Source organism: Stegostoma tigrinum, chromosome 16 (genome assembly GCF_030684315.1).
Source record: "Stegostoma tigrinum isolate sSteTig4 chromosome 16, sSteTig4.hap1, whole genome shotgun sequence".
Classification (NCBI taxonomy): domain Eukaryota; kingdom Metazoa; phylum Chordata; class Chondrichthyes; order Orectolobiformes; family Stegostomatidae; genus Stegostoma; species Stegostoma tigrinum.
The window spans coordinates 39,848,813-39,871,830 of record NC_081369.1 but is presented as its reverse complement, the minus strand read 5'-3'; the positions used below and the strand labels follow the sequence as shown (position 1 = coordinate 39,871,830).

The 23,018-nt window shown below is 39.1% G+C and overlaps 1 protein-coding gene across 1 annotated transcript in view; it reads right to left on the bottom strand.

Moving 5' to 3' along the window:
- Window positions 1-23,018, bottom strand: part of LOC125459649 (AFG3-like protein 2) — a 51,302-nt gene that overhangs the window by 5,734 nt on the left and 22,550 nt on the right. Inside the window, exons 8-16 of the mRNA XM_048546275.1 lie at window positions 22,379-22,649; window positions 21,604-21,741; window positions 18,620-18,773; window positions 11,173-11,280; window positions 9,395-9,520; window positions 8,609-8,719; window positions 5,005-5,120; window positions 3,100-3,300; window positions 121-315 (exon numbers count right to left, since the gene is read on the bottom strand). Coding sequence (XP_048402232.1) covers window positions 121-315; window positions 3,100-3,300; window positions 5,005-5,120; window positions 8,609-8,719; window positions 9,395-9,520; window positions 11,173-11,280; window positions 18,620-18,773; window positions 21,604-21,741; window positions 22,379-22,649 — 1,420 coding nt within the window. The remainder of the gene's footprint in view (window positions 1-120; window positions 316-3,099; window positions 3,301-5,004; window positions 5,121-8,608; window positions 8,720-9,394; window positions 9,521-11,172; window positions 11,281-18,619; window positions 18,774-21,603; window positions 21,742-22,378; window positions 22,650-23,018) is intronic.

Below are 23,018 nucleotides of genomic sequence, written 5' to 3'. Positions count from 1 at the left end.
AAACCAGAATGATTTACCAGTTGGTAAATATCAGGAAACTGAAATATGAAGAATAGTAGTGTGGAGGAGGACAACCTGATAGAGCATAATTCCTGCACTAGTATCTATACAATCAATTACCTTTTCAACTTCCTGCTGCTTCTCTTTCAACAATGCCATGGTTCTCTCGTTTGCTGTACCAATAAGAGCCCGAACCTCTTCATCAATAATCTGTGCTGTGGTCTCACTGTATGGCTTTTCAACAACTGTATCACCTTGTCGTGGAAGGTCGAAGGAAACTTGCCCAAGTTTTGTACTCATACCAAACTGAACAATCTGTAAAACAGGAGGAGAAAAAAAATTCATAATAGATCAGAACTCCCAGATAGAGAGAATACCAAATGAATTGCTGAGTCATATGGAGCAGATGTGACAAACTCAATTTCTAACTTTTGCTGAACCAGCTGATTAGGTGCACAGTTCCTATAACAGCTCCATGAAACTTGATGATAATGCATTACTATAAAGTGCAAAATTCCACAGTAAAGGTTCATCACTTATTGGATTGTTTAACAGGTTACATATTCTTTAAATAATTAATAGCATAACTGAGTAAAACTAAATATATACACATTAAAGCAGGGCTTTCTTGCTTTTTGTATCATTATGCACATGTCAGCATTGATCACATGGTGGTAGCCTCCTGAGATAACAAAACTGTTTAAAGATTCAAGAATTCTTCTGGTCCTCCAAAAGTATTTAATTGAAACATACATATCAATGGGTACATAGCAAAATTCAGATTGATACACAATGATCTCAATTTTAGGAAAGGAGAAGATGGAGCAAAGTTTGAAGGTACAGGGTGTGAATGTGTAGTTTTGGTCTTCTTAATGTTATAGATAATACAACATTCCATTTGGGTCAAGCACTTTGCAAAGAGGCCAGCAGACTATCATAAGCTCAAACAAGGAATCTGCTTTCGTGCATGCAGGTAAGGTTACTACAAGGTAAAGGTGCAGTCATGGATTTTTATTATTATTGGTTCCAGCCCAATGGTCAAGCGTTCACATGGAAGATCCATGCAGTGGTAGCACTGTTTGGCCAAAGAAGCAATTTCTGAAATGCTTTGTCTTACTGGAATCCAAATGAGAGAAGTCTCAATAAGCTGATAATAGAAAAAAGATTCTGGAGGAGGATTATATAATTGACCGCACAGGTTTTAGAGAATGAGGAGAAATGAAGGATTATTGCCACATAAATGCTACGTGGCTTTCTTTAGGGCTAAGTCAGTGGTGTGGCAGGGGCATAACTTGATTAGGAAGATTCAACCAAAAAGGTTGTTGCGGAGACAGGATTGGAACAAGGAGGTAAGAAAGATATATTTCAGAAATACTGGAGAAAATTGGGAAAGGGAAACTGAAGGAAATTATCAGCAAAAAACAAAACAGTGCTAGAGAAATTAATGGCACTGAAAGCTCATAAATTTCTTGGGTCTGATAATCTATATCCCAGGAATATGACAAAGGGCGGCCACTGAAACTGAGGATGTATTGGCTATCACCTTTAAAAATTCCGTAGATTCTGGAGCAGACTTGGGAGACTGGAGGGTGGCAAACGTAACTCCAATATTTAAAAAAGCAAGAAAGGAGAAGTTGAACATTACAGACCAATTATTCTTGACATCAGTGGTAGGGAATACACTGAAGTCTACCATTAAAATTGTGATAACAGAACACCTAGAAAATATCAACGGAATTATGTAAAGTCAGAATGGATTCATGACAATGAAATCCTGTTTGAGAAATACACTGCAGAATGTCACTCGCAGAACAGATAAGAGACATCAGCTGGATGTGGTGAATTGGATTTTTTAATAATAAAGTTCTTAAGAAAGTCCCACCTCACAGCTTAATGCGCAAAATCAATGCACACGGGACTGTTGGTAATATATCTGCATGATTGAAAATTTATTAGCGGACAGAAGAGACGAGGGCCGAACAAATGATTTTTGGAGTGGAAGGCAGTGATGAGTAGAGTTGAATTTCTAGAGCTTATCTAGAATTCTTAAGGGGAGAGAACAAGAACATGACATTGAGAGAAGGACCAACCACAATCACATTGAATGGTGGAGTAGCTCAATGGGTCAAGTGGCCTACTCCTGCTCCTAATTTCTTTGTTTCAATGAGATGGGAGAGGTGCTAGTGAGGGCCAAGATCTCTTACTTTTAAAAGTATGAGACAATACCTAAGCAAAGAGGGCCTTTTATAACAATGAGCAAAAGTAGAACCAAGAAAAGGTAATAAGGATATCAGTGTGAAAGGGGGCACATGTGCACAGAGGAGTGAAAGACAAAGAGGAGAAATGAAGAGAAAGACAAGTGTTCAAAGAGTGTTAGAGAACAAAGAAAAGGAAGATCTAACTTCGGTGTGAAGGAGAAGCTAAAGCAGGTTGCTGCATGATCGCTTTCTTGGAGATGAAGAAAGCTACGAGCTCAGAAAATTTGTTGCCAGAGATGAGCAAATCAGAAGAGTTTGATAAGACAGTTGCTACTGACAGCCACATCCTGTAAAACAATAAAAAATGCCAATTTAATCAGTTAGCAAGGTAAAGTTGGGTAGCATTTGCCACTGCATTGAAAATACTCTCTCTTTAACTGCACTAATTAAAATTGAAATCTCTTGATATAAAAAATTAACATCCATATCAAACCATTAAATTTTGTATCTCAATTCTTAGACAACCTATATTAACCATGGCTCTGTTCAGTGATGAAAACAATGTTATAAAAAGAACTACCACATATTAAGGCATCAATATTAGTGTCTCCAAAAAAATGTAACCATTGGCTCTACTCCACCAGGATGAAAGAATGAAATGTAAGTGAACAATGTAAAACTTTGCTTCTCCCAGGAGAAAAAGTACAAGGAGGGTGACCTCCTATCCTGGGTGACTCATTTGAAACTGAAGAAACTCTATTTGACAATCCCCAGAATGATTGGCAGATCGAACTGGGATTCAAACTCAGCTCTTTCGGATGGATATCCTTAGTTGGAGCTAATACTTTTCCAACTCCAAGGAAATAATTGAGATGATAATGAGATATGAAAGAAGGTTTACCTGGGCATAGGCACTCTGTGTGATTTTTTTCAGATCATCTTGGGCACCTGTTGTGATGCGTTCAAAAAATATCTGCTCAGCCACTCGACCACCAAGCATCATGCACATGCGATCAAAGAGCTGCTCTTTTGTGTAAAGGTATTGCTCTTTAGGCAAGTACTGTGCATAGCCAAGACCTTTCCCACGAGGTATAATAGAGACCTGCAGAAACAGCTAGACATTGTATATCTAAGGATGTAAAAATTTCAAGATAAAACATTACTATCGAGGTGTACAAGGTAATGAGAGGCATGGATACAGTTGATAGCCAGAGACTTTTCCCCAGGGCAGGACTGACTGCCACGAGGGGTCATAGTTTTAAGGTGTTAGGAGGAAGGTATAGAGGAGACGTCAGAGGGAGGTTCTTCACCCAGAGAGTTGTGAGCACATGGAATAGTTTACCAGTGGTAGTCGTGGAAGTGAAGTCATTAGTGACATTTAAGCGACTGCTGGACGTGCACATGGACAGCAGTGAATTGAGGGGAATGTAGGTTAGGCTATTTTATTTTTGGATTAGGATTATTCCACGGCACAACATCGTGGGCCGAAGGGCCTGTACTGCGCTGTGCTGTACTTTTCTATGTTCTATATTCTATTACTTCTTTAAATCTGGCCTATAATTTGCTATATTGAGTGATCATAAACCTTCAATACACACACAGGACCAATCTACTTCAAATGCTTTTCACTTAGAATGTTTCCATTTCTTTAGCTTCACCTTTGAAACATGAACTGAATATATTTTAAAAGCTTTTTTCGTGATAAAAAAAATCAAAAATAAATGAAAAGAACTGTTTTATGTTTTTCCAATTTGATAATTAGAAACAGGTGCAATCACAATCTGAATTTGGCAAAATGGGAAGATCATATAATTCAGAAATTAAACTGTTTGGTGTTTTTTAAACAACTGATATCATACAATGCAATGGATATTATTCCTTGGTAATCTTTTCCTTTATTGCCATAAAGAGAATGATATATCTCTTCCTAAAAATGAAAAATCATAAAACTAGCCTTCTTTTTGGGTTGTTGTGGTTGAAAATGGCCATTTAGCTTCTGCTAACTGGTTACAAATATGAGGTTGCCTCCTTGAAACACAGATTAGGTGAAACATTTCCTCTCAGAGGGTCCTGAGTTTTTGGAAATCTGTTGCTCAAAAGGTGAGAGAAGCATTGTCCCTGTATAATTTAATGACAGAAATAAATAGATTCTTGATCACTAAAAGGGTGGAAGCTTTTCAGAGGTAGCCGAGAATACGGATTGAGATTAATCAGATTAGCCATAATCTCGGTGAACAGCAGAGCAGGCCTGAGGGCCTTAATAGCCCACTCCTGCTCCTAATTTATATGTTCATATTCAAGAAACATATAACAAAAACTGTGCTAACAAATTCCCACGTAATTCATCATTTGTTTTTATAATATTTTGTTCCACAAATTCTTCTATCTTTGAAAGAATCAAGCTTTCCCTTTAGTATAAAAACAGAAATTGCTGAAGAAACTCAGTGGGTCTAATAACATCTGTGGAGAGAAAGCAAACTCAACATTTTAGGTGCAGAGGCCCTTTTGCAGAACTTCTCTCCACACATGCTGCCAGACCTGCTGAGTTTCTCCAGCAATTTGTTTTTGTTTCAGATTTGCAGTTCTTTGTTTCTTGTTTCCCATTTAGTATGTTCGTCAAGCAAACAATTTGGGAATGACAACTTTCAGGTTAGATGAATCAAAGTGTAAAGCTGGAAAACTTCCATTCATTCGCACAAATTATCACTCAACTGAACTGTGCTGCCAAGTTCTTATATCCTATTTGGTGTCAAAATATTCACTCATACTTTTCTTCAAAATAGAAACATCAGCGATTGTTGTTTACTTTAAGTAGAGGGTCTGCATGTTCCAAGAACCAGCCAACAACAGCATGTCCAGCCTCATGGTAGGCAACAATTTTTTTCTCATTAGGTTGCAAGACCTGTGTTTTTTTCTCTAATCCTAAAATGAAGCAAAGAACAAAATATGATCAGCAAAAGAAAGATGTTGATTTAAATGGATTGATTGTTCAGGGAAATTTTGTTTTTGTTATGGAGCAGACCAAACCCCCTCAAAATATATTAAGAAGACAGTCTACGCACTAACATTTTCTTAATTTAAAGCTAAGTGCAAGGCACTGCATTCCAGGTGAAATTCACTTGGTCAACCTATTAACTTTAAGCAAAGAGATAGTAGGAATGGTCGATGCTGGAGAATCTGAAGTAACAAGGTGTAGAGCTGGATGAACACAGCAGGCCAAGCAGCATCAGAGGAGCAGGAAAGCTGACGTTTTGGGTCTAGACCCTTCTTCAGAAACTTTAAGCAACATTAACCGTAGTATAAAACTAAAGTGTAAGTACAGACAAAATAAAAATAAAAGAATTGGCTTAACCGTAACCATATCAAAATGCTTAACAAAACAATATGCATATTAACTACTACTAATTCACTGTTCCAATACAGCAACATCCCATAAATAAACCCTTGGCAAAGGTAAATTCAGTGAAATAGATTGTCTCACAAACAATCCTAGGAGCAGAAAGAGAACCCTAACTTTTAGCTGTAACACAGAGAGGAATAAGAGCTTCCATGTCCAGCTTTCTGATCTAGCAACTGCTGAAAGCTAAAACTAAAAATCCTGGTTCTGTGGGAACATGACCCCACCCTGGCTGCTTCTATTCTTTAAAAAAAAAACACCCCAAGGCCTCAAAAGCTGTTTACTCTATTGGCTTTGAGCAGTACTTCTGTCTCTACCTTTCTCCTTAAGAAAAACAGGACAAAATACACCTCTTAAAGCCATAGTATGATCACAGTTTAGATGCTTAGCGTATCCTTTCCACTCCTGCATTACTCCATTTTCGAAATGATATATAATGATGAATGAACTGGATACTTAAGCAATTAAAATCTCTGATGTTCATGAAAAGACAGATTTATTTCAAATATGTCGTGTATATGGGTATACTAATAGGAAGAGGAATGTGGATCAAAACCTGCCAAATGGCACTAGATTCATTTAGGATATCTGGTTGGCATGGATGAGTTGGACTGAAGGGTCTGTTTTGTGCTGTACAGCTCTACATCACTCTGAGTGCTATGGTATACAATGAAGTGGTAAGAGGATGGCCTTGTCTATAAGGGATAAATAGAGTAAACAACATAGGTGGCTGCTTGATTAAATTTTACAAACACAAATTGTCGACATACAGATTGAAATTGCTCAATGATGATGATATATTCATCACATATACATACGGATACAAAATCACAATTCAGAGTCTTCCCTAACTACAAAGAGGCAACAGACATTATAAACTGACCATGTTACCTAATCCTAACCCTAAGTGCCCAGGCTGGCAAGGCACTGTCTTTGGAATCTCTGATCATCCATGGTCACCCATCAGCACTCACCCTCCACCTTGCTAGTACCTTCTCTTTCACTGCTTAAAGTCCCTTTCCTCAATAATTTTAATGCAATCTACAAATTTCACCCAAATGTTTAAAGCACATTGCCTACATTATAACGTAACTTGACTTGTGTTTGAGCAGTGTGCTTTTCCACAGATGGAAGCCTACCTGCACGTGATTTCCAGTGATGTCAATGCCTCCTGTCATTGGGACTGTCCTGTACACTAGACTACAATGTATGCCCTGATCACTGTCACATGACTTTGCACCTAACTGCGTCTTTTTAAGGTCATTTATTTTAGCCTACTGTTACCGATGTCCTCCTGCTGCTGTTAACTGCTAAGCTTCAGGGCTGTACTTCTGTGCACACTAGATTCTCAGATTTCATTTGCTGCTATCTTAGAACATGGATAGAAATATGCCTTCTTTTACATTCAGGTCATGAAGGAGCAACACTTCATAAGCTTGTGATTTCAAATAAACCTGTTGGACTATAACGTGGTTTTGTGTGACTTCTGACTTTGTCCAACCCAGTCCCACACTGGCACTTGCACATTATAGCATCATTGGGAGATATTATCGCATGCAACATGCCTGCTATTAAAGTATAAGAAATAGTGCGACAATATAAAGATTACCAGGACTAAACTCCTCACCAAGCCTCAGAAGACAGCCAAAATTAAAGTTGTTCCAAGTACAATAAAATGGAAGCAATCATAGGAATTTGTACGATCACAACAGATTTGCTGGAATCTAATACTGCATTGAATTACAAGCTCTCACATTGCTAACTGTTATCATTGCTTTCTATATCTGATTGTGCAGCTGAATTAAGATTATTCATTCTATCATGCAGACAGAAAGTAAACAGAACCTCAGAAACCAGTAACTTCAAATCATAATCAACTTTAAAAGGAAGAAACATGCTACAATAGAGTCTCTTTTTAGGAAGGCAGCTGTTAAATGTATTAAAGATAGCAATCTGTTCAGGTGCATTTAACTTTCAACAGAATAACTCTAAATCCCACCATCTAATATCCCCAAGCTGCAACATTAAGAAAGAAAGAAATTTGGCTTTGATAGACTCTGAGAAGATACTAAACCACTTAGTTCATCAACATTAAAATGCAAATTACTGATTTGGTTGAATATTTTGCATATGTCGAAAAAGATCAGTTTAAGTGATTAACCTACAATAGATACATTTGAAAGCTGAGCTCAGGTAGATTTATTGAGAATACACATGTTTGAAGTATAAACACCTGCACAGACTAGTTGGCCAATTTCTGTACTGTATACTTCATGACCAATCTCCCTAACCTGCATACCTTTGGAAGAAATATTTTCTGTTCAGCAATCATTGTAAGAATGACACAGATGCAAAGAAATGCAAGACTGGCTTTCCTAATCATTGCAGAAGTTATTCCCAAAAACACACTTTGGTTTTATCCTCACTTTTTCCCACGGATCAAGTAAAGATGACTAATTTTGCAGAGATTTAAGTTTGGTTGATTTCTCACAAGAACCAAAAGAGTTGGGAGCAGCACAGAATCAAGAATTTGAAAGATCTAACTATAGTTTTACCAAAAGTTATACAAATATGGAATAAACAAAATGTTTTCACCAGCAGCTGAAGCTCCAAGTTCCCTTTCAAGATCATAGCTTGCTTAAACGTGCAACTAGTGGAACAGTCATCACCAGTGACCATCACTATTCTGCAATTTGAGAAGCCAAAGAAAGGTCACTACTCGGCAATTTGAGAAGCCAAAGAAAAAATTAAGTAGAAAAATCATTAATACAGAATCCCTACAATGTGGAAGAAGGCCACTTCACCCATCAAATCCATGCTGACTCTCTGAAGAGCATCCCAGTCAGACCTACCCTCCTACTCTATCCCGGTAATCTTGCATTTCCCATGGCTAATCCACTTAGCCTGCTCATCCCTGGACACTATGGGCAATTTAGCATGGCCAATTCACTTAACAGGTACATCGCTGAACTGTGGCTAAATGCTCAGCAGGCACATTTCAAGTCAATCTCACCTCCAATCACACGTTCTATTGCCTGTTCAAAGTGCTTCACATGGATTGATTCATTTAAATGACGAGCAGCAATCAGAGCAGCTTCATTACATACATTGGCAATATCAGCACCTGCAAAACACAAAATGTTCTGTCAGTGTCAATTATGAGTAATAAAATCTTGATTTTTGTGGATTGTGGGGGTTTCAGCATTAGGGAATAAAAACTGCCTTTCTTCTATCAACTGTCAGGACAGTTAAACTCACTAAACGTTAGGCAGATAAATAATCAAGTGCAAGATAAAACTACTTCTGCATTGGTCCAATCTTAATGTGAGATGTCTCCTTGTAAAACACAGATTCATACATGGCAATTTAATAGTAAACCATCAGGTTCTGAGTTACAGAGTCATTACAACACAGAAGGGGACCGTTCAACCCACAAGTCATTAAGGACTACATAAATGTTAACGATACATGTATCAAATAGCGATCCAGCTGGGAGATTTACACTGCATCATTCTGGCATGGATTTAAATCCAACATCGTGAATCACTTTATGATATGCAAACCCACATTTCACCAAATCTGTCTAAATAATGGTTATGAGTCAATGCCTTTACTGCGACAAAGTCTGCTTTCAAACTGTTGCACTGGTCTGAGCTGCAACATTCATTCAACCTTTTCTTTTGTCTCATGAATACCTGGAGATTAAATACATAAGGCCTAGTTATAAATTTGCTTACAAGTTTTAAGCCACAGAAGATTAACTGCATAATTATGTTCTCTGTCTCTGTCAAAGACTCACCAGTGAACCCTGGAGTGAGTGCAGCTAGTTTACGTGCCAATGTTTCCTTACTGATACTAGAGTTCATCTTCAATGGGCTGAGATGAACCTTGAAAATTGATGCTCGTCCTTTAATATCAGGTGGACCTGCAAGTCAAAACAAATCCAGTCAAACTTGAGATAAATTACAAAGCTGGCTGAGGTCCCAGTGAATAAATGGTATTCTAATATATTCAAAACACTGATTAGATTTTGTAAAACAATGTTATTTTTGGAATGCACAAAAATGCATGATATATTTTACATTTCTATTTTAGTTATAACAATGTCAATTGTTTAATTTAAGAGAGTCTGAGACAAGGATCCTAACTGTGACACAAATTTACATGAAACGGTTTATGGCATGAATGATATCCACTTCATCTTCAGGAATTCTGAAAGAATCACATCATCATTTCTTTTGTATTAAAGTTGTTGTGAAACAGCTAAGCAACATGGGACAACTACATCCATTTGAAAATTTTGAGGGAAAATGATATATTTAATGTGGCAAAAGAGAACCCAAGATTAAAAGCAAACTACTATAGAAGTTGGAAATCTGAAATAATAACAGAAAGTGTTACTCAGCATGTCTGGTAGCATCAGAGGAGAGAGAAACAGAGTTAGGATTTCAGTCCAGGATGACTCTTCTTCAGAATTTATTGTGACTGATGTTTGCTATAATCTTAAGCACAGCAATGCTGAACATTTTAAAATAGGATCTTCTTTTTAATATTGCTGGGACATAAATAGCATCATTCTTATATCATGGAAGATCTCCCAATGCCATAAAAGACTTTGGTACAGACACTTAACTGTTCATATTTTAGGTTTCCTAATTTCTTTCTTGTACCATCTAGGCTAATAGCTGGCAACACTGTTCTACAGATTAATAAAAACTCAAACTGCATTTATCAAGTCAATTATGTTGCACATGAAAGATTTTTGCTTTTAAAAGATCAGGTGAACAGTACTGAACATTACAGGGTAGTGGTTATGTTTTGAACAGAATTGGGAGATTATGCACAACATATGCTTGAATAATCATAAACAAAACCTTCCGTGGACTAAGCACTGTAACAGAAAGTAATTTTTTTTTCCCAAAATATTTGTTGATATATTTAAATGGAAAACTTGTGCAGTTTTGTTAATACTGCTAAAAGTGAGTTAATCCAAAAGTAAGAATTTTCAATAAAATTCCACCTCTGATCAATTGGTTTTGTAATCATTGGAAATGACTGAGAAACTGAATGATCATTTAATAGCTTCTTTGGTGTACACTAGCCAAATTCTTAATAAAGCAACATCTTTTTGACATGAAAAGATTTTTAACTTTCCATTTTATTGGGAAGGGCCAGATTTAAGTAAATTGAATCTTGAACCACAACAGAAGATCGCAGAAAGCACAAATGCACTGTTCTTGGGTGTAATGTATGTTTAAAATTCTTTTGCACAAATTTGGTTAATTATACTGGAGCCTGGATGCAGAAACACACTTTATATATTGAGACTGCACCTGTTTAAAGTATACATAAAGTAAGCAGCCTACAGCAAAGAAGCATAGTACTTTCCGAACTCTACCATGAAGGTTCGAATGCAGTTTAAATCATGCCAAATTAGGAACTTCAAATCAGCTCTGCTACTCAGCTTCTGTAGCAAGAAAGCCTACCACCAATAATTTGATCTTATCCACACTGTAGGAGCTGGCAAAGTATGTCATGAACTTGGTTAGCGGCCTAATTCATTAGTTGTCAACCTACCAATATAAATTTGTCTATCAAATCGCCCTGGTCTCATCAGAGCTGGGTCAAGGATATCAGGTCGATTTGTTCCTGCCAGAACAACAACATTGGTGCTTGTATTGAATCCTAGCAGGAGAATAAAAAATTAAGATGTTAGGTAAAAGGATGATCAGGTACGTGCAAATATAAAACAGTGTTAATATTGATAGAGAAGATAAGTAAGGTAGCCAATGCAATTAGATTGGAAATTTACTGTTGCACAGGTTCAAGCATTTCTTCAAAATCATTCTCAGTTGTCAACTTTCTATACAAGAGGCAAAGTGGCTTATTTTCAATTCTACAAAGGTAAAATGAACTTCTCCAATCATCTATAAACCAACTTTTGCCCATTTTCAAACGTTTTTGATCAGTCTCCGTTGCTGCAGTCAACTCTACAAATGAACTACTCACAGAAGCCATCTATAACCACTTTCCCTCATAATAATGCTATTTATTTTCAAGATGGGTCCACACCCAACCTGGCCTCTCACCAGAACGGGGTTGAACTTTGCTTGCCTGTTGCTCTGACACCCACAATTTCTTGGATATGCTTTGTATTGCTGGTCTACACGAGTAATTTGATAGGTGAATGGCCAGAAAAACAACTCTTCTCTCCATACAGTGTTGCAGATGTTACCCTGATGTTAACGTTAGACATGATTCTCACAATAACCAACATGTATCAAAGAAATAAAAGTACAAAAATTGTCAAACATATCAGTATAACAAAGTGTGGAGCTGGATGAACACAGCAGGCCAAGCAGCATATCAGGAGCACAAAAGCTGACGTTTTGGGCCTAGACCCTTCATCAGAGAGGGGGATGGGGAGAGGGAACTGGAATAAATAGGGAGAGAGGGGGAGGGAGACCGAAGATGGAGAGAACACAAGATAGGTAGAGAGGAGAGTATAGGTGGGGAAGTAGGGAGGGGATAGGTCAGTCCAGGGAAGGTGGACAGGTCAAGGAGGTGGGATGAGGTGGTAGGTAGGAAATGGAGGTGCGACTTGAGGTGGGAGGAAGAAATGGGTGAGAGGAAGAACAGGTTAGGGAAGCAGTGACAGGCTGGGCTGGTTTTGGGATGCAGTGGGGGGAGGGGATGAGCTGGGCTGGTTTTGGGATGCAGTGGGGGGGGGAGGGGACGAGCTGGGCTGGTTTTGTGATGCAGTAGGGGAAGGGGAGACTTTGAAGCTTGTGAAGTCCAAGTTGATACCATTGGGCTGCAGGGTTCCCAAGCGGAATATGAGTTGCTGTTCCTGCAACCTTCGGGTGGCATCATTGTGGCACTGCAGGAGGCCCATGATGGACATGTCATCTGAGGAATGGGAGGCGGAGTTGAAATCGTTTGCGACTGGGAGGTGCAGTTGTTTGTTGCAAACCGAGCGGAGGTGTTCTGCAAAGTGGTCCTCAAGCCTCCGCTTGGTTTCCCCAATGTAGAGGCAGCCACACTGGGTGCAATGGATACAATATACCACATTGGCAGATGTGCAGGTGAACATCTGTTTGATATGGAAGGTCATCGTGAGGCCTGGGATGGGGGTGAGGGAGGAGGCGTGGGGGCAAGTGTAGCACTCCCTGCGGTTGCAGGGGAAGGTGCCGGGAGTGGTGGGGTTGGAGGGGAGTGTGGAGGGGAGTGTGGAGCGGACAAGGGAGTCGCGGAGAGAGCGGTCTCTCCGTAAGGCAGACAAGGGTGGGGATGGAAAAATGGCTTGGGCAGTGGGGTCGGATTGTAGATGGCTACATATTGTACATACATTGTACATACATTGTAGATGGAAACATATCAGTACTTTGTTTCTCCTTTCCAGACTTCCGAAATAAATGCAGATAATGGTTAAAGAATACCTCCATGCATTGTACAAGAATCACATGCCCATTACTTATAGTTTAATTTATTAGCTAGAAATGCAACTCATCACACCTAATTCCAAATTAATGACATGTGGTTAATGCCTAACGTATTGGAGAACATTAGTGTAACTACAGTGCATGTGAGAATATCCTGAATTCATGAAATTAATTGGTCACATTTATATGACTAGGTTTATTTCAGTCTGATGATCTTTTTAAATTTGATTACCAAGGCTACTGACTTGTAGCCATGTGAAGCGACTGACATTCTGTTAATTAAAATGATCCTGCAGGTTAAAAAATATTAGCTTTAACAATATTAACCACTCTCAAAACTTACAAATAGAAATGAGGCAGCAACTGGAGGGTCACACATAATATAAATACATTCATGGGATCTCATGGCACTGTGAACAGTGAATTCAAGGACATGACAGAGGGATTATACTGTGCACTCCATTAGTGGTGTTATTTAATTTGAGGATTTAAACGTAACTTTTTTTCATATGAAATCATACCAGCATTTCCCTTCTGTAAGGCTTGCTGCAAGTTAAAATGAAGGAGTTACCAAAAGTGTCATGGGAAAACTGTACCAGATGGTTTCAAATTTATAACTAAATGAGAAAAATATAGTAGAAATAAAGGAAATAGAACATAGAACATAGAACAGTACAGCACAGAACAGGCCCTTCAGCCCACAATGTTGTGCCGACCATTGATCCTCATGTATGCACCCTCAAATTTCTGTGACCATATACATGTCCAGCAGTCTCTTAAATGACCCCAATGACCTTGCTTCCACAACTGCTGCTGGCAACGCATTCCATGCTCTCACAACTCTTTGCGTAAAGAACCTGCCTCTGACATCCCCTCTATACTTTCCACCAACCAGCTTAAAACTATGACCCCTCGTGCTAGCCATTTCTGCCCTGGGAAATAGTCTCTGGCTATCAATTCTATCTATGCCTCTCATTATCTTGTATACCTCAATTAGGTCCCCTCTCCTCCTCCTTTTCTCCAATGAAAAGAGACCGAGCTCAGTCAACCTCTCTTCATAAGATAAGCCCTCCAGTCCAGGCAGCATCCTGGTAAACCTCCTCTGAACCCTCTCCAAAGCATCCACATCTTTCCTATAATAGGGCGCCCAGAACTGGACGCAGTATTCCAAGTGCGGTCTAACCAAAGTTTTATAGAGCTGCAACAAGATCTCACGACTCTTAAACTCAATCCCCCTGTTAATGAAAGCCAAAACACCATATGCTTTCTTAACAACCCTGTCCACTTGGGTGGCCATTTTAAGGGATCTATGTATCTGCACACCAAGATCCCTCTGTTCCTCCACACTGCCAAGAATCCTATCCTTAATCCTGTACTCAGCTTTCAAATTCGACCTTCCAAAATGCATCACCTCGCATTTATCCAGGTTGAACTCCATCTGCCACCTCTCAGCCCATCTCTGCATCCTGTCAATGTCCCGCTGCAGCCTACAACAGCCCTCTACACTGTCAACGACACCTCCGACCTTTGTGTCGTCTGCAAACTTGATGACCCATCCTTCAATCCCCTCATCCAAGTCATTAATAAAAATTACAAACAGTAGAGGCCCAAGGACAGAGCCCTGTGGAACCCCACTCACCACTGACTTCCAGGCAGAATATTTTCCTTCTACAACCACTCGCTGTCTTCTGTTGGCCAGCCAATTCTGTATCTAAGCAGCTAAGTTCCCCTGTATCCCATTCCTCCTGACCTTCTGAATGAGCCTACCATGGGGAACCTTATCAAATGCCTTACTGAAGTCCACATACACCACATCCACAGCTCGACCCTCATCAACTTTTCTAGTCACATCCTCAAAAAACTCGATAAGGTTTGTAAGGCATGACCTACCCCTCACAAAGCCGTGTTGACTGTATTTGATCAAGCCATGCTCTTCCAGATGGTCATAAATCTTATCCCTCAGAATCCTTTCTAACACCTTGCAGACGACAGACGTGAGACTTACCGGTCTATAATTGCCGGGGATTTCCCTATTTCCTTTCTTGAAGAGAGGAATTACATTTGCCTCTCTCCAGTCCTCAGGTACGACTCCAGTGGAGAACGAGGATGCAAAGATCTTCGCAAGTGGCGAAGCAATTGCATTTCTCGCTTCCCAAAGCAGCCGAGGACAAATCTGGTCCGGGCCTGGCGACTTGTCAATCTTAATGTTTGACAAAATTTTCAGCACATCAGCTTCCTCTATCTCTATCCATTCCAGCATGCACACCTGCTCTTCAAAGGTTTCATTCACTACAAAGTTGGTTTCTTTCGTAAAGACAGAAGCAAAAAACTCATTTAGGGCTTCCCCTACCTCCTCAGACTCCACACACAAGTTCCCTATGCTATCCCTGATCGGCCCTACTCTTTCTTTGATCATTCTCTTATTCCTCACGTAAGTGTAAAATGCCTTTGTGTTTTCCCGGATTCCTTCTGCCAAGCCTTTCTCGTGCCCCCTCCTGGCTCTCCTCAGACCATTTTTGAGCTCCTTCCTTGCCTGCATGTAATCCTCTCTAGCTGAACTTGACCCTAGCTTCCTCCACCTTATGTAAGCTACCTTCCTCCTTTTCACAAGAAGCTCCACCGCTCTCGTCATCCAAGGTTCCTTTATCTTACCCCTTCTTGCCTGTCTCAGAGGGACATATTTACTCATCACTCCATGTTTTAATATAGCTCTTTTGTTTTAATATAGCTCTTTTCACAACCTCAGGACACCATAAAGAGCTTTCTAGCTAATGAAGTATATTTAAAGTGCAGTCATTGTTGTAACGTAGGAAATTCAGAAGTCAATTTGGACAAGTTTCCACAACGATGAGAATGAAATGACCAATTTACATATGCTATTTTAGTTATTGGCCAATGTTTAAATGTCGATCAAGGTACTGGAATGAAACCAACATCTCTTTTTCAAATAGTACTGTGGGTTCTTCCGTATCCGTCTGAGAGTAGATGAGGCCACAGTATAACATCTCATTTGAAAGTGAGCAGCTCTGATATTTCAGCACTCCTTCATTACTCTACTGAAGTATCAGCTCAGATTCTATGCTTAGATTTTTGAATCGGGACCCATCCCCACTTGAAACTGAGGTCAGAGTTCTACCCATGGCTGAAAGCATTTTAGATTTATTTATTGTTAGTTTGAATATACATTCAATGCTTGAAAGCCATAAATTACTTTGATATATTACTTAGCCATGTATTTAACTAACCATACATTTTGAAAGGCCGTGAGGTGAGATAATAAGTATAATTCAGTAGGTTAGAATCATAGAAATTATGCACAGGAGTAGGCCATTCAGCTCTATTATTCAATACAATCATGGCTGATCGTCTATCTCAAACCCATATTCCCACATTCTCAAGGGACACTCTGATGCCTTTAAAAACTAAAAATTTACCTGTATCTTTCTTGATTGTATTCAGTGACTTGGGTCTGCAGTCATCAATGATAGAGAATTCCACAGGCTGACTACCGTCTGAGTGAAGAAATGTGTCCCACTCTCAATCCTAAACGACCTACCCTGTATCCGGAGATTGTGACCCCTGGTTCAGACTCCCTAATCAGGGAAAACATCATTCCCGCATCTAGTATGACTAGCCCTGTTAGAATTTTAAACATTTCAATTAGATCTCATCTCATCCTTCTAAGTTCAAGTGAATAATGATTCAGTCAAACCAATCTCTCCTCATACACCATTCCTGCCACCACTGCTATCAGTCAAGTTAACCTCTGCTGCACTCTCTCCATGGCAAGTATATCCTTTTTTCAGAAGGAAGACCAAAACTGTACTTCATATTCTGGACGTGGTCTCGCTGGACCCTATGTAACTGCAGTAAGACTGCACTACTTCTGAATACAAACCATGTTCTAATACACCAACTGCCTTTTTATTGTTTGCTGCACTTGCCTGTCTATTTTCATTGACTTGTGTACAAAGACACCAAGGTGCTTGTTAACAGCCACATTTCCCAATATACCGCCATTTAAATAAACCTCGTTCTTTCTGCTTTTCATAATGAAATGTATAACTTGCCATTTAACCACCACATATTGCATCTGCCCCTGCATGCCCCACTTAACTTGCTGAATAACTTTGAAGCCTCCTCGCCTCCTCCTTACAATAAACAATCTTGTCTAGTTTGATATCATCACAGGTTTCGAAATGTTGCAAATGATTCCCACATCCATGTCATAACATATATATCATGAATAGCTGGTGGTCCGAACACCAATCTTTGTGGTACCCAACGAATCATTGCCTGCTTTTTGAAAGAAACACTCCGTTTCCAGTCTGTCAACTGATCTGCGATTCAAGTCAATATATTATACCCTATCACGTGCATTAATTTTGCCCACTAGCCTCTTGTGAGGGGCCTTATCAAAAGCCTTCTGAAAATCCAAATACACATCCATTGGTTCTCCTTATCTATTCCCTTAGGTGCAAGCTCAAAAAAAAGCTAGTAGATTTGTTAAGCATGGTTTCTCTTACATAACTCATGCTAGCTTTGTCCAATCACATTAATGCTTTCCAAATATCTTGTAACAGACTCCAGCATTTTCTCCCCTACTGATGCAAGGCTAACTAGCCTGTAAATCTTTGTATTTTCTTTCTCTTGTCTTTTAAACAGTGGGGCTACATTTGCCACTTTCCAATTTGTAGTAACAGCTTCAGGTTCTATAGAATTCTGGAAGATGATTATCAATGTATCCGATAACTCCAGGGCCGGTTTCTTTAGTACTCTGGATTGTAGATTATTAGGCCCTGGGGATTTGTCAGCCTTTAACTCTATTAATTACCCCAAAACCATTTTCTTCCTAATACTAATTTTCTTCAATTTTCCAATCTCACCAGGCCCTTGGTTTCATAACATTTCTGGGAGGTATCTGTACCCTCTTTTGGGAAGACAGGACCGAAAGTTTGAAATCAATTAGTTTGCTATTTCTCTGTTCCCCATTATTGCTCCATAGCTTCTGACAGCAAGTATCCTACATTGTTTAGTCTTTACTAATCTTTTTCTCTTCACATCTTTACAGAAACTTTTATGGTCAGTTTGTGTTTTCCCAGAAATTTTACTGACATAATCCAGGTTGAAATTACAACTATTTGCAACCCCCATCCTGCAGCACTGGTGGTTGCAAATAGTTGTAGAATCTTGCGTTTTAGTCATAAGGAGGTTTGGAATTTCCCTCCATCACACCAATTGATTCAAGCCCAATATCCAGTTTTCAGTGCTTTACCAATTTGATACTGCAATAGGTGACTGCACTTGTGAATACACTGGACAAATTCAGTATGAAGTTTATCAACAAAAACTAGCTTCAGGTCCTACGCGTAATGAAGGACTGCATTGCCAGGGGTAGGAGGGAAGAGGGTATTTAACTGTACAGAAAAGTATTACAGAAAATCTGTGTCAGTATATTTTACATAAAATCCTTTCAGAGGTACAATATGCATGCTTGGTATTTTGAAACCCTCAGTGAAAGTCAAATGAATTTTTGCACTATTCAAGTACCAATCATGTCAACAATTATCCTTGTCACATACCATCCATCTCGACAAGTAGCTGATTTAGGGTGTTCTCCTGTTCACTCTGTCCACCAAAGTTTCCTCTACCCCGCTTCCTTCCAACAGCATCAATCTCATCAATGAAGAGAATGCATGGAGCATTCTTCCGTGCCATGGCAAACATGTCCCTCACCTGAAATAGGAAATCACCACTCAACAATTGCCAGGATCTCCAATGCTTGTTATCTTAAAATGTTATGCTTAAAATAGCAATGTTAATTCACTAATATCCAATTAAATCCGTCTAGAACTACTCAGATAACAGCCAAACATACATTATAAATGAATGCAGAAATCAAAATGCGGGTGGTCTTAGACTGCAAACCTGAAAGTAAGGATTTGTGTATGAGATAAAGTGGGAAAACAGTTACAAAGTGAGTACCCATCGATATAGCAGATGATCTGCAAAACAATAGGCATTTAAGCCCAAGGCAGTCTACAATTCTTCATATTGAGTTACTAGAGGGTTACGTTATACCTCTTATGTTGTATCTGTTCAACAACATTTCACACTAAAGGTGTATAAACAAAGCTCTATGGTTACAAAACTGGTTGTAGTTGGCTGGGAAATTTGCAGCCTGATTGCTCCACATGGTGAATTACACATGCACAAGGCAGGAACCATACTGCATTTATGCCTCATGTAACTAAAATTGGTGAGCTGCTAGCATCACTCTGTTTATTGGCAGCTCTCTTATTGTGTGGGATGGCACAGGAGAGAGGAAATTAGGAGTCTTTGCAGTCACTGAAAACAGACTGTACCTATTTAACAGGAATTGCATTTTGACTAAATTACAAGGAACACCGAGGTAATGCAGGAATAAGCACCTAAAGTTTTAGCACTGCTCCTGCAGGCAGGTGAGAGAGTATTAGCAGAAGTAAAAGTAAAATACTTCAGGTGCTGGAGATCTGAAATAAAAGTCTTGGAAAAACCCAGGTTTAATGGCATGTGTGGAGAGAAACATAATGTCTAATATAGCTCTTCTTCAGGATGGAAGCAGAATAGTGGGTTAATGCATGCGCCATTATTGCAGCCAGGTCTTGTGCAGATAAGGGCCTCTAAACCAAGACTCCAGTTCTAACTTTGATCATTTTCTCCTTAAAAATTTCACTCAGAAACCTCATCCTGACCCCACCTCCACCCCAGGCCCCAACATTTCAATCAATCCTTTAAACTCACTGCAATACACTTCATTTCCTGCACTGGCCTCGCAATTACTTCCTCACTCAAATGTCATCTTTCATACACCATCCATACTCTTCTACCATGATGGACATACACCTCATTAGCACATGCTAACACAGTATCTTTGTTCTTGTGAGACACAGCAGGCACCAAAACAAAACAGCAGACAAGGACAGGCCACCGTCAATCCACATCTGGAAACCCCCAATGAAGCAATGGTAATAAATGGGGTTATAACAGAAGCACAGCAACTAAGTCTGAAGTACTTGTCCTGCAGTATGTCTAACCATCTCAATACCAGAACAGGGAGACAGCCTGAGAAATGTAAGGCATTCAACTACAACCCAGCAAACTCCAGCTCAAAGATGGGCATAGAGAGACTTGAACAGAGAGATTTTCTTTGCAATGTTCAGGAGAAAGGGTAGAAAAACGAAATGCCAAGGAACCAACTAAATAAAAACAGTAAGCTTGCATTCTAAACCTGCTGCAGGGGACAGGTGTGTAGACTTCAGGGACCCAGCTGTAAAAGCTGACTGATAGCTATCTGTCAGGAACTCCTGAACAAACACTGTCAAGAAAATATGGAGTAGCTCAATTTCAAGCTTAACTGACCACAGTGAACAGTCTCCTCGAGAAATCCTCAGCAATTCAGAAACTTCCATTCATTCCACGTGATATCAAGAAATGACTGAAGGCAATAACTACTGCAAAGGCTATGGGTCCCGACAAGATTCTAGCAATAGTACCAAAGACCTGTGCTCCAGAACTTGCCACACCCCTCGTCAAGCTATTACAGAATACTGCAACACTGGCATGTACCTGACAATGTGGAAAGTTGTCCAGTCCTTTCTGTGCACAAAACAAAGGACAAATCCAACTTGGTCAATTACCGGCCCATCACTCTACTCTCATTTACCATGTTATAGAAAGGATTGTCAACAGTCCTTTCATGTACTTGCTTTGCAATAACCCGCGCACTGTGCTCAGTTTGAGTCCTGCCAGGGCTACTCAGCTACTGACCACTGTATTTAAATATTCTGATTCAGCCTGTATTTTCTTTTCAGGCACAGGAAAACTAAAACACAATGAATCAAAATGGTATCCAACATAGTTCAGCTGCAGATCAGGCATGGGCATCTCCACTTGATCTTTGGTCAGCTTTTCTGTAGGATTACATGTGAATAATAGGCAAAGCTATATTAAAATATTCTTCTCCTATTGACATTTTAGTGCAATTAAAACAAAAGGCTTAATAAACAGAGGATGCTCATCTCATGTTTAAGGAAGGATACGGTATAGGATATAGGCTAAAACAAATACTTTTTAGCTCAACAAGCATCATTAGAACAAAAAAGTCAAGTCAGAGAGAAAAACACAAAATGAGAAAATGGGAAAAACAAATTTAAATGCATTTCGTTTAGAACATCCATAAAATGTTACTATATTTGCAATGACTGTCTCTCTTTTGCTAGTGTCAAATATAACGACTTCAGTTCTGAGGCATTTTACATCTTTTTAAAAATTTAAATCTTATTTGATTGCTCTGGGAATGAACAAAAATATGGATGATCAGGAATTTTAAAAACGTGGTTTTACAAACAACCAAGTAAATTATTCAAAATGGAAATGATTATTCATTATTTTAACAGTTAAATCAAATGCCTCATTACATGAGGTCCAGTATCAGCTTTGGTTCAGGTCTGGTTACCAAACTGAAGGGTGGTAATACTTAAAAAAATACTCAGTTCAGGAGACATATAGCAATTTCCTTTCTTACCCTGGCTGGTCCAACACCAACAAACATCTCCAGGAATTCAGATCCATTAACAGTTATAAAAGGAACATTTGCTTCCCCAGCTGTTGCTTTAGCCAACAGGGTTTTCCCAGTTCCTGGTGGTCCAGACAGAACTGCACCCTGTAACCAATGACAGATCATTACTACAAATACAGGGCATATTTAGAATCAACAAAACAACACCGTTTCAAACTGTGTTGAATTATGTTTTATCCTCCCTTATAGATGTTGTAACATAAATTGGACATGGATACTATCTATTTTCTAATTTTTTGAAAGCTTGAAGTGATACATTTTCTAATTGTGCACTGCACTATTTCAATAACCTACATGTAAAAACTCAACAACTAAACAGGACAATCAGATTGACTTCCTTTATGAATTAATGCTCTGCATGACAATGGCCTTTCAGGAAAGCAAAATTTATAATGTAAAAATCAACTGTAGCTCTCATGAATCCTGGAACATTCCAAAGTACTTCTGAAGTGTTGCATTGTTCACCTCTAAGGTTGAGATATTCTTGTCCTACTCTTTAATATCCTACATGTCACATATATTTTCAGACAAACTATTGATTCATATGTCAAAACAGGAAGGTTTGCGAGCACTATCTATATACATTATGGTCTTGTGCTCTTCCTCAGGAAAGGCATCATAATTTGAACATTCCTGCAATTAAGATGACACACTTTTTTCTGCTGCTTCAAACATTCTTCAGATTATGAATGTAGGTTTGTTTAAAATATTGTTTCAATACCTTTGGGATCTTGGCCCCCAAATCCTGATATTGCTTAGGGTTTTTCAGAAAGTTAACAAATTCCATGATTTCTAATTTAGCTTCTTCACATCCTGCAACATCCTTGAATTTGACATCAATGTCATCTTTCAGCATTTTTGCTGTTGTTTCTCCCACACTGAAGAGTCCGCCACTTCGCCCCCCACGGCCTGCTGCCATGGATCCTCGTCGCAGTGTATAGAGCAAAAAACCAATGAGTAAGAGTGTGGGGAATATGCTTAGCATGAATGAACTGCAAGAAGATCAAAAACAGTTTAACAATCAAAAGATTTGAGTTAAAATGATTATATCAAGCCTTGTTACTTTACAAGCCTGCCAATATACAAAAATTGCTGGAAACATACAGCAGGGCCCTGAAGAAAACAGACAAAGTGGCATTTCGGGTGAAAGTTCCTTCCTCTGAAATTAAAACTGAGACGTGGACAGGAAAACTGGTTGAAAACTGATAAAACGGTGTTGGAAACATGATCAAGAGAAACAGAAAATGAAGGTTAAGTCATTAAAGAAAGAAGGAATGTGCAAACAGTTAAGGATATTAGAGGTCTGGGGAAATGCACAAAATTGGAAAGATGGAAAAATATAAAGCCTGGGGTGGTCCAGT